The sequence below is a fragment of the Neopelma chrysocephalum genome, unplaced genomic scaffold, assembly GCF_003984885.1.
Source record: "Neopelma chrysocephalum unplaced genomic scaffold, ASM398488v2 Primary Assembly neopelma1_71, whole genome shotgun sequence".
Taxonomy (NCBI): Eukaryota; Metazoa; Chordata; class Aves; order Passeriformes; family Pipridae; genus Neopelma; species Neopelma chrysocephalum.
The window spans coordinates 14,168,093-14,184,639 of NW_020897731.1; the positions used below are offsets into that span (position 1 = coordinate 14,168,093).

General features: G+C 41.5%; 1 protein-coding gene across 7 annotated transcripts in view; it reads left to right on the top strand.

Annotated features, from left to right (window-relative positions):
- Positions 1–1,984: 1,984 nt before the first annotated feature.
- Positions 1,985–16,547, top strand: part of TBC1D1 (TBC1 domain family member 1) — a 106,744-nt gene continuing 92,181 nt past the window's right edge. For 5 of the 7 annotated variants that reach the window (XM_027686480.1, XM_027686484.1, XM_027686485.1 and 2 more), the window contains exons 1-2: positions 1,985–2,079; positions 9,661–10,165. In XM_027686480.1, coding sequence (XP_027542281.1) covers positions 9,749–10,165 — 417 coding nt within the window. In that variant the 5' untranslated portion in view covers positions 1,985–2,079; positions 9,661–9,748. Of the gene's footprint in view, positions 2,094–2,723; positions 2,837–9,660; positions 10,166–16,547 lie in introns of all 7 variants that reach the window. The other 2 variants (XM_027686481.1, XM_027686482.1) reach the window with 2 other exon arrangements.

Consider the following 16,547-nt stretch of genomic DNA (forward strand, 5'->3'; position numbering starts at 1 on the left):
TTACATAATTTTTGCAGGATGGGGAAAGCACATTTTCCTCCTCTGTCTGAAGAAATTAATGTGATAGTAGTGTGTTTTAGTTAATAGGCTAACTGTAAAGAAAATCTGACCTGTGAAGAAAAAGAGATCTACTGCTTCAGAAAATTAGAAACTGCTAGGAAGCCTGATGTACAAGACTTTCACTTGAATATGGGTGTACCAGTCCATGGAACACATAGAAGTGTTTAATTTTTAGGGACTGGAATGTACAACCCCCATTCTAGCTCTTTTCTTGTTCCACAAATGATTATTTTCCCCTCTACTTAAGTAACAGTTTCATCACAAAGCAGAGAGAGAAGGAATGCTGTCCAGTGTAGCCTGAAAGGTGATGATTAGGTAGCTTTCATGGGAGGTAGCCTGAACACTGTGGCTGATTTCTTTCCCAGCTATCAAAAAGGAGAAGAAAGAAAGGATTTCTAATTGTAATGCTCTAGTATTGACTTCTGTTGTTGTTCAAGGATTTTCTTAGCAGCAAGAAATAGTCTTGTAGGATCCACATCTGTTTCATTACCATCTTCTGAAAGGCAACAGTGAAGCATTAAAAAATGTCTTCTTAAGATCATTGGTTTGTACTTTGGCAATGCATGAGCCTCAGCTGAAGTGCTGGAGCTGTCTGGGCTGGAATTGCAGTTCACCTTCTGCTAGAATATGGTTACCAGAGCGTGCAGTGCTCAGGCAGCATAAAACGAGCAATAGGGCACACTTGTCTCAGGCGCTGAGGTTGGTAGGTGGTAGGATAAGCTGAGGTGTCCCTAGCTGTGATGGTTTAAAAACTAAGACAGGCATTGGTTGCAAGGAGATGGTACTGCTCTTCCCAAGGAACGCAAAGGATGTCACTGAAAAACAAGAGGCACTCATACCTATTCCCATGTCTGAAGAAGCAGAAGCAAACCATGAACTGAGTACAGGTAGGGAAAAGTGCCCTGAGGGAACTGCTGCTTGCATACTTCAATTCACATATCAGCAATACTATGAAAGTACCCCTAGGAGCCAAAGGCTGTGGAGATACATGCGTATCTACACTTTGCAAGTAGGGGATTTGCTTACATACCAAATCTAACTTGTTTTTCATAATCTGGGGCAATACTATGCTTGCATTTAACTGCTTGACTGTTCCCCTCATACCAACTCAGCAGATTTCCTTTAGAAAGCTCCGATTCTACAAATGTGTACAGGCTTAAAAGTAAGTAAATCAGTGGTCTTACTGCCAAGAAGACTTGAAATTAATTGAGTGCAAAAGTGGTTTGCAGAACAGCAATATAGGGTGCCTTAATCATCTGCACTTGCAGAGGAGTATAATTAAGTTTCTGGATCCGCTCATCCCTTATCCTCTCTGGCAACTGAAAGACCGACTAATACCAACTCTTACAGTGATTTTATACATTTGTAAGTTTGGCTTCTCGTGCATGGAAGGTATGAACGTGACTCAGCGAAGGTGAATCCGCAGAAGGCTGCCCCGCGGCCAGGGCTGGGCCCACACCCGAGGTGGGACTTGGCCGCTCCAGAGTCCAGGAGCCGGGCTAGTCCCATTTTTGCGAGCAAACTGCTCGCAAGTTTAGTGGTCCGCTCGGGCTCACGTTTTCCGCGGGAGATTAGAGGCTGTGCCAGACACACGGGGCAGCGTCGCCGAAATGCTGCTCGAGAGGGACGACACGGACCGGGGGCGAGGGCTCCAGCTGCCCACGGTCGCGACATGGGCGCCCGACTGTCGCCGGCTGCCCGTCGGCTCTGGCGGACGCCTGTCCCTCTCCGGCCCCCACCCCGGGCCGGGACCCGCCGCCTGTTGCTATTTTCGCCTGCGCTGGCGGGGTGAGGAGGGAGGCGGCGAGCGGCATCGCTGGGTGTGCAGCCCGGGTCCCCCCTGCTCCCGCCCGGGCCGCGGGCAGGTCGGGGCGGGGCGGGCAGCGGGAGGCGGTGGCTTGCCCGGCCCGTTACCGGCTCTGCCCGCCGCCCCTCGCGGGAGGTGCCCGGCAGGGCAGCCCGGGGGCGCCGCTCCTGCCCGCCGACGGCACTTCCTTACAGCCGGCACATCCTGCGGCGGTAAGCGGGTCCCGGTCAGTCCCAGTTCCAGCTCCCGCTCCAGCCCCAGGCCTGGCTGGGGCGGCAGTGGGGGCTGGCCCGGGGGAGCGGCGCTGGCGGGGCCGAGCTGCGTTTTGGGAGGGTGGGAGGAAGGAGGAAGAGCGGCTCTTGGTGTTGAGGAAGTGAAAGAGCTGAGGCGAGAAGTGAGGCACTCGCTGGCGGGGCAGCCTGTGTTGCACCCGCGCCCCGAGGTGGGAGAAGCCGCCGGGTGGGTCCGGCTGGGGCCCCGCTCCGTCCCCGCAGCGGGGAAGGACGGGCTGCAGCCGTCCCGGCTCCCGCGGTGGGGTCGCGCCGTCGGTCGAAGCTGCAGCGCTTGCTCTGGGGACAGCATTGCTGCGGGACGGGGAGGGGACGGGCGCGCCGGTGCCGCCCTTGTCTCTTGTCGGGGTCCCAGGAGAGCTGGCTCCTCGTCAGAATAACAAAAAGACCTGCTTGAATTTAATCACCTGATGTGCCACGGTCTGCTTTTAAGTTCTTTCTCTCTCTTGCCTGCTCTTTCCTTATCCATCAATGCAAATTCGGTGGGTGTAGCTCCTCCCAGACCCCGCTCCTTCTCAGGGCAGCAAAGCTCTTCCCTGGCGTGAAACAGACCTTTCCAACCGCAGCACAGCCGGGTGTAACCTCAATCCCTCCACAACGGCGCAGTGCTTTTATGGCCCTTTAAATTCGCGAAGTAAGTCAACAAGGGAATGACCGCTTGAAACCGCGTTCACGAGAGGTATGAAACGAATGTGGTTATTTATAGCGCAGTTTGAAAAAATTGAGACCTTTGTGTGCCGTGTTGTATTTGGCAGAGAGGCTAACATGGCAGATCTGCTGTAGGAACCTTCAGTAGTGCAGATGTTGGGATTTGTGCCTCTGTTAAACCCAGAGATTGGATTGAATTGAACATCGTGGGTCAAAAATTAATAAAATATACATCTTCTGAATAGCAAATACCTCTGAGCTGATGACTATACTTTTAACACTTCTGAGTGCTGAAATAGAAATTTGTCACAGAATTTGTTGTTTTATAGAAACGCTAAAAATCATAGGTTATATGCAAAAGTAGAAATGCTTGCAGGTGAGAAGAGCGAGAGGCTGAAAGGAATGTGAAACACATTCAGTGATAGGTGGATGACTTGACGCTTTTTTCACTTTAATTTGGTTAACTGAAAAGTTGGATGCAGGCATTTTGGCTGTGGATATGTAATTGATTAAAAAGGAGTGGCATTCATAATGTAATTTATCTAGCAAGTGTTCTTTTACAAAGATTTTTTTTTCAGTTCATTATAGTGGTAGAACAGCCCAGTATTTTGTTCAGGTCTGTATGAGGCTGACTAAGACGACCTCAATCATCGGCATATTAATTTCCATGGACTCTATTAGGGAAAGAGCAACAGGCATTAAGGGCAGGAACAGTCAGCTATTTTCTTCATTTGATAGTTGATTATAAATGTGTATGTTTATAATCAAGAACATACTACCGTTTTGTTGCAATTTTGTTATTAATAGATTTTTTAACCTATTTGAATAGTGATATAAGTGCTGGCTATATTGCTAAATATTTTAGGTGCGCTTATTACTGGAAAACCAGTACCAGAGTATATGGTGGGTTATTCAGGGCCCCATCTGAAGCTGCTGACAGCATTTAAAAGTATCTTTTAGAAGTCAGCATTTAATGAAAAAATAATGGAAATTAAAAGTAATTTCTGAGTCAGATTGACTTCTGGACTTGCACGTGCTGATGCCCACAGCAAGCCATAGCTCCAGAAGGAAACAGCAGATAATCAGTAGCTATGAGATAAGAACATCCTTGCAACAAGAGGGGTGCGTCCTGCTTCCAAGTGCCAGTTTAATTAAAACTATTTGAAAACTGAGAGTAACCTGTGGTAAGGTATCTAAACAATCTTATTTAACTGTAGAAAACAGGACAAAAATGTTGCAAGAATACACATACAGAAAATAAAAATAAAAAAAAAAAAAAGAAAAGCTTGCAATGAGCTGCCCCATACAATGATCTAATAGATACTGTGTTGGATACCAGACAAGAAGAAAATAATTTTATGCATATGAATGGAAACATAAAAGGACTTCTCAGCAGTGACTGTGTCATGACATATTCTCGTTTGTGTTTTTCTATATATCCTGCCAGGTCGATAGAGAAATGTGTCAGCATGAGCAAAGACAATGTAAATCTCGGTTAAGGATCAGACAGAGAGGGAAAGAAGTGGTATTTAGTCCTGGCTTGTGTTCCAGAACTCTGGCTGTAGGCCAGGGCTCCTCGTAATCCTTAAGTAGTATGATATTTCTGCTAAAATAATCAGAGGTGAAATGCAGTCAGTACCAGTGCCTCTGGTTCCATTTGTTGTCAGGGTTCACTGCTAATGGCGTGCAGAGAAGAGCTGAACAAATTTGTGCTCTTTAAGACCAGCTGTTTTTCACAAGACCTTGCTGTATGGTTGGAATTTTTGCTTGGCTTCTTGAAGGGGAGAAAACTTACAGAAAAAACACTACTGTCATGTCAACAGCCTGATGTGGAGTAACTGCACAGTTGCCTCTCAGAAAAATTGCAAACATTGAGTAAGCTGGCATCTTTCTGTTCAACAACTCTCAGGTCAAACTCCTTGTTTAATCATTGCTGCATGAAAGCTCTGACTGCTTCCTTGCTTGATGCATCTTCTAAACTTGTCTGTTCTGCTGTGAGCCCCAGCGCTCCAACTGCTACCAAACCAGGGAAGGAGCTGGAGGAGAGCGAAGAGTTGCTTAAGTTTATAGTTACTGATGTTCTGAACAAGAGTTTAAAACCTTTGGCTGCATGTCTGTATTGAATTTAGTCCAGTTAAGAAGAAAGAACAAAAGAAGGATAACTTTTTTCTGCTTTTTTCCTTTTTCCTCTTTTTTTCTTTCTTTTTTTTTTATTTGCATATGTTCTTTTGATTTAGAACAGTCTCTCTCCCCTCTTTGCCTTTTTTAGTGTATTAGTTTGAGTCTGTCCTAAATCTGTCTGCTGTTCCCTCAGCTGCCCAAACCTGATGTTTAGTGCCCCACCTTCCTAGGTTAATAACACAATAACCCCATAAGATTCTCCTCTGAACCTCAAAGCTTGCCTAGCCCTATCCAACTGACCGGTACCCAGAGCCTATACCTTGTCCTCATGTCCTTTGCTCTCTTGAGAGAAGATGAGTTTTGAGGAATGGTGTCCTGCATGACACACAGATGCTTAGACATGTACCTTCATGCAGGGAAAACCTACGGTCCAGAATGACAGAAGTAATAACTTTTGTGACTGTCCCTTTCATGCTGTCCTGCCATCATCCTGACTTCTCTCTGAGGGCATCCCCTTTAACTTCTGGTGACATAACACAGAGAACAAGAACTTAATATGTTTTTTTTTAAAAAAAACACAGTATCAGATTTTGCTAGAACGGGACCATCAACATAGTGTTGTGTGCTTTCTAAGCCTGTTCCCCACTTGTGAGAAGTGGCTGGGTTGATTAAGTGAAAGAGAAGTTGAGGACAGAGGGCATACATATGTTCCCATGTGGATCTTCCACAGTAGTGAGTCAGTCTGGTGTCCCCTAGTATAGAAGGCAGAGCTAGTTATATTAATATGTTTTGTGTAAATATCATGTGTGTTACAGTTTGACTGGCTGTTCTTATGCTGATGGAGCAAATACAGCTAAATCAGTGGCAACATTAAGATCCAGTTTAAAGTCTATGAGCCTTTCTTAGCAGCAAAGCTGTCAGCTGAGGGATGACGCTCGAGCTCTTCTCAGCTGTGAGTGCAAGGGCAACCAAAATCCTTCAAAAGATGCCAGTGGAGAGGAGAAAGAGGAACTGTCCTAGTTACGTCTGTGAGCACTGGGAGGATAATCAGAGATGCCCAGCCAGTGTGAAGCAAAACCTGGCAGTCCTCTTCCAGCCCAGAGTAACAAAGCTAAATGTTATTTAGAGCTGTCAAAGGAAGATCAAAAGTGAGGTGGAAGGAAACAAGTGGACAGCTTTATATTTATACCTTTTCTATTCCCTCTTGGATTAAAGGTGTAATAAGCATTTGCTTTGAAGAAGCTGTTTTAAAGTTACTCAGATATTTGGGAGGAAAAGGAAGCTTGTTCGATCCTACTGTACTAATGTGTATGGTAAAGTCTTACGGCACCTGCAGAGGCAAATTTCAGAGGGGATGAACTGAATGGTGGCAACCAGAGGTGGGTAAAGGTGCCATAATTCCAAGTGGTGGAGTCAGGCCAGACATGGACGGGCTCAGAGCACAGTTACTCTTTGGCTGTAACGTGTGCTTAATTTTATGGCTGGGAATAGGCCTGCTGAGTAGAACAAAACTATTTTTTAGGTCTAAATTAAGGATGTACAGAAATACTTCATGGTCTTGAAGTAAAACCTAGTCCTTGGTGTAAACTTAAAGAATGTTAACACCAGCAGCATCAAATTGGCATAATTTCTGGTGGGATTTGTTTAAGACAAGTGACAGCAGGAGGAAACAAAGAAAGAATGGCTGAGAAAGGGAGATGTAAACATGCAGAACAGTAACATACAGAATGATACAGGTTAGATAAGGAGACCTTCTGATGCTGCTAAATTTGTGCTCTGAGAAACTGCACTTTCAGCCTCTTCTAGGATTAGGAAAAAACCCCGTAGCATTCTGACTTCTACTTAGCTGTTTTGATTTAGTATTAATTGTTTTTCTTTAGAAATAACAAATGCAGGCACTGGAGTATGTTGTTGACTTTGCAAGGTGTTTATTTTTTTAAAAAGAGATGAATGCGAAGAAACTTTGCATTTATATGAAATACATTCCAGCGGTACAGTGTTTAAGTATGACAGAGTATTAACATTTTTTAGTTTTTTAAAATACTGTTTAGTCCTTATAGTTAGCATGCAAAATAATGTGTTATATTGTGATGTTTATTTCTATTTGAGGCTACAGTGCCTGGTAGGTCTGGGGTAAAAGAGCATGGTAGATGGTGGTAATCAAATCGTCTCTTCCTTGAAAAGTTGATTAAAATGAGTGTGACTGTTATATTTTTATATGCCTTTTAATTAATTGCATTTTTTTTTAAATTCTGAGAAAACACAAATAAGAACTATGGCTACAAAAAGTATGTGACTAATAGGTCATTATCTGTGTGGTAGCTCAATTCTCCTCTTTTTTTTTTAAGACTGGAGTTTTCTTAGGCTTTCTCATTCTGAGATTATTATGTATGATATGAAGTGACAAAAACACTAAAAGCTAAGAACTCGATTTTTACTTGTTTTGGAATATCTGCCATTGTACTTATGAATTAATCAAATCTTCCCTGCAAGTTTTTTTTTTTTTGTTGATACTGTTAAGGGGAAAATAGTTGTAATAGTTTGTCAAAGAAGAAGAGATCATTTTGATTCCTGGCAGACACAAAACTATGATAATTGCATTTAACAGTCTGTTGATGAGGTGTAAAAATGCTTCCTGAAGCTGCTATCCCATATAGAATCATAGAATCATTGATGTTGGAAAAGACCTCCAAGATCATCAAGTCCAACGTTTGACTGAACACCACCGTGTCAACTAAACCATAGCACTAAGTGCCATGTCCAATCATTTCTTGAACACTTCCAGGGATGGTGACTCCACGACTTCTGAGAGCAGCCTATTCCAATCCTTGCCACCCTTTCAATTAAGAAATTCTTTCTGATGTCCAACCTGGCGTTTGTTTTCTTGCTTGTTTGTGAAACAAACAAACACATTAAAACCAATTGTAATATAATTGAAATTAGGCATACAAATTCTAGATTTTCATGGTCCTTTTTCACACATCTCCCACATGCAGACACACACACAGAGCTTTATGAAAGGGCTTTTAAAAAAATTGTTCTACACATCTAGAGTGCTGCTTATGATGATTTCATTGAATAGTGTCTTTAAAACATGCACTCATGCACTATTAGTTTTGCTGAATTTGGTATCATTGGAACTGGTGACATTGCCACAGAGTTCATTTGTCAAAAGATGCAAAAATTTCAGAAAAGTAAATGTACCCAGAAATGGTTTCTGCAGTTCTCTTGTTTTTACAGTTTGCCAGTTACTGCAGGAACATTTTCCCCCACTCAGACACTTACAAACTGGTTGCATTTTAATTTTTTTTAGAAGTTTTCAGGTTTTTTTAAATCCTAAAGTTTTCTTTCATTTTCAACAAGGTGAAAGACTGTTAGAAACTCAGTTTGAGAATATTATTACAAGGACAAATGAAGGACAAAGTTTAATGAAAACTTATGAGGAAAAATACTGCTATTTTTGATTGGTCACATTTGTAGATGAACAAAGACAAGAAATATTGTTGCCACAGTAAACAGATGTTCAAATGTAATTAAAGTTTTGTAAGGAGTTCTTGGTACTGTCCATGTTGGTTTTAATAGGTCTTCTTATGGGAAACTCTCATAAGACTGAGGGTAAACTAATGTCTTGGTATTTAAACACACACAATTACAGGCCTGTCAGGTTCTCGTCAGTCTTACACAATATAATGTAACAGCTGAAACAGGCTCAATTAATGAGTTAAAATAGGGTAGTATAACAAATGCCAATCTACGTGTTTTTGTAGACTGTATTTTGCAAAGTGATATTTATAAATAAATGCAATTATTGGATTTTGTTACTAAAACTACTGATACATAACAGTAGTGGTGGTAGACGCTGGGTATAACAGGGTTACAACAGGGATGTGTCTAACAGAGTTCCATTTGATATTTTAAGGAATGGAAATGATACAATGTCAGTGTGTATTTAAGTATTCCTGTCTCGCTGCCCAGCATTAAAATGCAATCATGAATTGTGATCATTGTCTGGTTTTTCATGGGGTGCTATAAGGATTATTGCTCATGACTGCTATCTCACAGGTTTATCTGTGATCAGTCAGTTGACTGCTGCCGGCTTTTTCAGATGACAATGATTTCTGGAGTGTTATTTATTGAAAAAGTCTGGTTGGTTACAACCAATATTCACTTGGCAAACTGTACCCAAGGAAACAACTCCATATTAGTAGCCAAATTCAAAGACATCCACATATGAACAAGAAAGTTGTCAAGTTACCTTCTTTTTTTTTTCAAATGTGGAAGTGTCTTAGCAAGCACTGACTTCAACTGTCATGAAGGTCAGAATAGCTCAGCTGAGTTCCTTCTGTGATAATAGGATTGAAATAGGCTGGTGTGATCCACATATGCCTGCCCATGAAACAGACACAGGGTAATGTGCATTACAGGGTAATGCACAAGAATGTGCATTTTAAAGTTTAGTTAGTCATTGGATGTTTAGCCAGGGTCATAAAACAACTTTTAAATCAGGACTAACTTTTTTCCAAGCAATGTATTTATTGCAATCACGTTTGTCGGATATGAAATACTAAGGCCCACTGTAGAGAGGGGGAACTCACTGGACAGGTCATGGTAGATGGTCAGATTGTCTCTTCTGACCAGCTTGTTTCTTCCGATGTTAAGCTATTAATTATTTGTGTTACTGAGTTTGTTTTTAATAGGGTACCAGCACCTACATAACTATTTTTTTCCTTTCAGAACTCTTCTGTTCTTTAATCAAAGGAGCCGTCATTCCATGAAACTGAAATATTGGTGAATTAGTCCGGGTTCCCTAAAGAGTGATAAAATGGAGCCAATAACATTCAAAGTTAAAAAGTGTCAAACACCTAGTGATTTCTCAGCGAGTTTCAGTCTCCAGCTCATTGGTTCTCTCCCAGTGCATTCGCTAACCACCATGTCAATGCTGCCTTGGATTGTGGCAGAGATCCGGATGCTCAGTACAAAGTCTTCCAAAGAAGAACCTGGCATCAGCCAAGTCCGACTTCATGTTTCACCAGCGAGTTTGCGATGCGAACCAGACACGGGGAAAATCCAGCAGTGGGATCCTTTGATTTGTTCAAGTTTGTTTGAATACAAGCCACAGCATGTCCACAAACTGATTCACAACAGCCACGATCCAAGTTACTTTGCTTGTCTGATAAAGGATGAAGCAGCAAATCAGCAAAGTATCTGCTATGTATTTAAAGCTGATGATCAGACAAAAGTAAGTAAAAAAAAAACCCAAAACAGAAGCAAGCATTCCTGGAGTTGCTTTTGTAGTGTTTGATTCCTATCACTACATTGTAAGACCTTAAGGTTGTACTTACAATTAGAGTCTGGATCTCACTTACCAGCAAGTGTCACTTTACTTAATGTTAATGGTTCAATTGAATTGGAACTGCTCAATATGTAAAGTGAAAGATGTGTACATTTCCTACAGGATTTGGGCCTAAATTTCATCAGCTTAAAAGACACTTTAGTTTGGGATATGGACTGAAATCTTGGCACTCAAGTCAGTGAGAGTTTTTCAGTTGATGTCACTAGGGCTAGGATTTCACTCTTGAGTCACTGTGAACTTTATCTAATCCTGTACTCAGACCTCTCAAATGTCTGTTTTCCTGAGTTGAGACCTATGTGACTGGGAAACAGAGATACCTCCTTTCTCAGAAAGAGGAGGGGTAGGGTGGAACCTCCATGTATAGCGTATCTCCAACCACAGGACACTTTGGAAACCTCTTCCTGGTTCTATAGTCCACAAAGCCTGGCAGATGGGGTTGGACAACGGGAGAAAGGCACAGTCTCTGTGACTCTGTGACATGCAGGCTTGCTGCTGTGTGGTGTGAGACGGGAGCTGGGTGGGCATGTCTTGCACTGGGTGAGATTTGGCTGTCTGCATTTCATAAGAACCAGTTGTGTCCTTGCTCAAATGGTGGAAGCATTAAAATTGTCAATCTCTTCTGTTTGAGAGTAATGTGAGACAATAACGCTTGTGAATGAGTAAAATGACTAGGATTTGACACAAGGCTGTTGTGATATACTGGTGACAAAATGGTCATGTATCCTTCACCTCTTGAGTGTTGACTCTAGTTACAAAGTTGGAAAACTGCATGCTTGCTTGACTCATAAGAGATGTCCTACTAAAGCACCATGAAGGTATTATGTGAATATACACCACACGTGGGATTTATGCCAACCTGCCCAATAGCAAAACACTATACAGTTCCAAATCCATGGTCTCAAGCTTAGAGCTCAAAACATATGGAAACAGCTTTAGTTAAATCCCCCCAGGTAAAATGGCAGTTCCAGTAAATTAGAAGGCAAATGCATTGTAAATCACAAGCATTCAAGTGAGAAATCCTGTCAAGTTAAATGTAGAATACCAAGTTTATGTATGTAAGAACAGAAATAAGGAATAAGGAATAGATGTTTCAAAACCCGACAATGAATAGCAGTTTGTATTCGAGTAGCATTTTGCAGTTGCTTATACACTTATTTTCACTTGTGATTTTTCAGGATTATGGTGAGTACAATGCACGATCATTTCCAGTACATTTTCTTCTGCATTTTCTTTTGCAACAAAGGATTCAGGTACTTTTTCTTCATGTTTGATCAAATTCCTGGACATGTTTGAATTGAATGAGAACAAAATAAGTCTCTAGTTGAATTTGCAGCTGTGTCTACATGTTTTTGGAGACAACACCCAGAATTTCTGGATGCCTGTTTTAGATTCACACAGCTATCTGTCCTTTCAAAAACTGCCCTCCACCTGGTCTCTTAACTTGCCTTGATTACAAGGGTTGTTGCTCTTTAATTTTTTGCAGGCTAGGTAGACATCTAATCAGCATTTGTGGAGCTATGTTTTAACAAAAGGATAATGGAAATGCCAAGTGTTCTTACCTTCTAAAGTGAAGCCCTGCTTCTTTTACTTAAATTCAGTGTCATTTCCACCTTTTAAGTAAGTCCCTTATGCTTTATAGGGTGCTGTTACTCTGCCCCGAATATTGTCATATAATGCCTTTTAGCTAATTGATGTTTGTGTATTTATCAGGAGGAGTGAAATGATGTTACCTGTTTTGCAGAAACCCAACTTGAAAGCATAGGAGTGTACTGTATACTTTATTACAAATTGAAGGAGCTGTTTGTTAAAAGCCAATGAGTTGGCATGAAGAACTAAGCCTTATGCTGCTGCAGCTTGTGTTCAACTTCAGAAGAAACACATTTTCGAAATTGGACTTTTGCAGCCTGTATGACTCCTGTGCTGGCACTCTTGTTTCTGAGGACTCTTTTTTTTCTATTTTCTTCAGCTCTGTAAAAGAGACACGGCAGTACAGATAGATTTAGTCACAAAATTTGCATATTCATAACAACTCTTTACCCAGCAATGTTGGACATCTAGATTTTCATGATAATTGCACTTCATCTATTTTTATTTGAAGAAAACCCAACAAACATCTGAATACCAATTACAATAACATTGTAAACTGCAAGAGCCACAATTCTTTGTATCTGCATATATAAATCTGTAGCAGGGCTATATTTGACAAAGAGATCTCAGAGTAAGTGAAGTCTGACTGAGTATTTGAAGTAGAAGGTGCTTTGTGACTTTGCAAATAAGTTCTGAATATATCCTCATCTTAGGATAAGTAGAATAGAATAGGGCAGAAGTATGTCTGCAGGAGAAGTAGACAAGGAAGGTTAGTGTGTTAATCCAAAAGTAGGTGAGTAGAAGACTAAATAGTGAAGGCCTTTGAAAAGGAGGACAAGCAGCTTGAATGTCATGCAGACAGAGGAATAGCACTGGAGGTGGAAGAAAGTATAGAAAGTCAGGAATGGTTGGGCTTTTAGTGTCAGCACTGCAGGTGGACTGCAGTCCATTAACGCTAGTTGTACTCCTTTATATGTACAAATTGAGCAAGAACATGCATCTGATTCATGAGGGGTTATTTTACTGTTTAATTGAAAGAATTTTGTTAATGGGAGATGATTTTTTGCTGGGTAATATTTCGCTCAGTTCTAGAGTTGATGGAGGTGTGGGAATGCATGCAATGCTTTTCCTGAATGTGAATACAGGACTGTTGGTTTCATTGTTGCTGCATTACCAACATATCCACTTTAGAGAAGAAATCAGTAGATAGGTAATTAATAATAAGTGATGTCAGGATTCTTTGCAAGGAATTCTTTGTTCTGCTCCTCTTCAGCAGTGAAAGAAAAGGCAGTGCTCCATTGTGGTCTTTGTCTTCACTCTGTAGGATCTTCTGTAATTATTTCCATTGTATCATCATGGCAATGTATGGCGCACTTTCCCTGATGTGCAGCAGTAAGTAAGGAAGGATGAGATGACATTATGGAAAACAAGCATGTGAATATAGAGATCATTCCACTTAGTGCTAAAAGGGTGGGTTTACACTGCCTAGGGAGAGCTGCTCTATGGATTACAATCTCCTTTCTAAGCAGATTTGTCGGACGTGGGATCTGGAGCCTGCCTTCCTTCCTTCTTCATGTATAACCTCAGTAAGTTTCCATTAGTTACAGATAGTGGAGTTTCTTATCCCTTCACCCTCATTCTTTGGAGGTTCTGATGGGGCCTCATGATTGAGTAATTTCTGCCTGAGGGTGGGGCTGAAGCATTAATGCATATTCTTTGTAGGTGCTCAGGAATGGAGCAGGATTCAATTATATTGCCTGAGGAAACTTCTGAAGGCTACTCATAGGTCATGGGGCTTATATATACCATGATGAGTAATGGTGGTGGAAGCTGAGGAAAAATTAACTCTCCACTAAATGTGCTTACAGGATAGTACCTTCGTCATAAGAATGCAGCCTTGTGGAACACCTTGGCAAGAGTGCTTGGGTACTGTAGGAGTGCGATGGTTTATATGAAAACATACATGTTACCAGCCTCCATATCTCCCCAGTAACCTCTGGTCTGACATTTGTGATGCTATTGACATCACTGTTGTTATTGAAAACTATATACTTTAAAAATTATTGGCATTTTAATCTTACACTTGAGAAGTAGTAGTTCTAAACTGTTTGGAACTGTAGGTGAGGTGTGCCATTTCCTTCCTGAGCCCATTCTCCTCAAACACAGTATTGCTTTGCTTCTGTAGAATGCCTTGCTTTAGCACATCGTTCATTACAAGGAATGAAAGAGAGAAATAACGAGAAGCTAATGGCATACTGTCACACGGTATCCCCCTCCAGCAGATGAAAAGTAGCCAAAACATTACAGAGGAAGAGTAATTTCTGTTCTTATTTTCAGTTTGGCAAAGTAATTCCAGACGTCATTATGTTAATCTTTCTTTGGTGTATGGAATGATTTGTTTTACTTAGGCATGTTTTATTTTACTTGATGTATGTTTTGGCTGGTAAACAGAACACTGGTCACTAGTTTATCTGATTAATGCCCTGAGCTAGTTTAGATTTAAGGCAAGTTAAGGTTGTTCTGTCCTTTATTATACTTCTATATTTATTATAAATAAAGAATAACAGTCCTAAATTTAATAGTTTTACATAAGTCTGAGGCAAAGAGGACATTCAGTACCTCAGCCTTTTCCATGTCCTCTGCTCCATTCAGCAGCAGGCCCACATTATCCCTAGTCTGTGTTTTGTCACCTACGTAGCTATAAAAACTTTCTTTGTTGCCTTTGACATTCCTTGCTAGATTCAATTCCAGGTGGACTTTGGCTTTCCTAACCATGTCTTTGTGTGCTCAGACAGTGTCTTCATCTCAGGTTACTTGTCTCTTCTTACACCTTCTGCATTCTCCCTTTTTATGTTTGAGTTTTGTTAAGAGCTGCTTGTTCATCCATGTGGGCATTTTTTTCTTGGTCATTTGGATGGACTGTTCTTGAGCTTGAATGAGGTGATCTTTGAATAACAACTAATTTTCTTGGATCCTCTTCCCTCCAGGGCCTTATTTGATGGTGCTGTTTCAAGTTGATCCCTGAAGAGGCCAAAATATGATCTTCTGAAGTCCAGGGTTGCGATCTTGCTTTTTGCCCTGCTTCTCAGGATCCTGAACTCTACCATCTCATGGTCACTGCAGCCAAGGCTGTGCCTGACCCCAACAAGCTCTTCCATGTTGATAGGTATGAGGCCCAGCAGAGCAACTCATTGATCACCTCCTCTGTCATTTGGGCCAGCAAGTTGTTATTGAGGCTCCCTGAGAACTTGCTGAATTGACTATGCCCTGCTGTGTTTTTCCTCCAGCAGATATTTCAGTGGTTGAATTCCCCCATCAGGATCAAGGTCTGCTAATGGGAGGCTTTTTTGAGCTGTCTGTAGAGTGCTTCATCCACCTGTTCTTCGTGGTCACGGGGTAAAATAAACTCCTGTATGCATAGTAGAAGTCAGCAGACAGCACTGTCACCTTTTTTTCTCAGAATGCTTGAAAGTTTCCGCTTTTTTTTCTGTGACATGAACTGGAGGTTCAGGGGATCTGAGGGAAAGCCTAGAAACTTGAGCTGATGTCTTGTAAGGAAAAATATTTTTGTGACATTATCAATTACCAATGCAGAACTAGAGTATGAAGAAATGTAAAAAGTTCAGCTCCAATTTTTAAAGGGTTACATTTCATTGGGGTGTTTTTGTTTGTGTGGGTTTTGTTTTTTTTTACCCCCAAGAGTCTGGACGCAAGTTGTCATAACAGCCTGTAATGTATACTTGTGTTTACCAGAGCAGTTAATGCTATAATGGCAAACACTGGGCAGAACTGTTCTTTTCTGCTCAGAGAAATATTGCCTGTGATTTAAAAAGGATCACAGCTGCACAAGACGTGCACAAGTCTGTGTGGTGCTTCTGAATCTTCTCTGTGTAGTCATCAATCAGGGACAGCTTTTGGCCCAGGCAGCTGTAGGACTGTTAGCATGAGAACGGCAGTGCCGTATGGTTGCAGCAGGCTGGGACACCTGCTTGAGACCTGAGCCTGCTGATTGACTTTGCCAAATCTGCCCCATAGCAGGCACAGATAAGCCCCATCTCTTTACACTGAGGCACTTACTGAAATGTAGCACTTGCCCTATTGTTGAGCTGTTTGGTTACAACAGCGATGGGGTTTTTTGACAGAGGTCTTCGGGGGTTTTTTTTGCCCACCAGTTGCTTTAACAGTTACTATGCTTTTAAACAACCTTCACCTACTTTCATGAGTTAAAATAGCTTATGCACTTAAGTAGATCATGCTGTATTACCTGGAATGCAGCACTCTATTACATGTTGTTTATGATCTGATTATGTGCTGAAGAAGCTGGTTTCAGATAATCAACACTTAGCTCTCTGTGAGGCTGCACAGAGCTGATCTTGTGAGTGAACTTTACATTATTCATCTATAAAAGGAATGGCAGAGGCCCAGCGAACTCCAAAGCAGTTGTTGTGAGGCTTAGCTTCATGACTGACGATTCTTACACAATCAGTTTTTACATTAGACTGTATGATATGGCCTCACTAAGTGTCTCCTTTTTAATACCACCTTTTCCCTTTCTTAAAAGAATTCAGGGAAGATAATTTTAAAGATAGAGGTGACCTTTTTCTACTGTATTTTACTGCTTGATGAGTCTAGGGAGATTGAAACATGGTTCTTCTTTTGCAAAAGCATAAAACACTGAAAC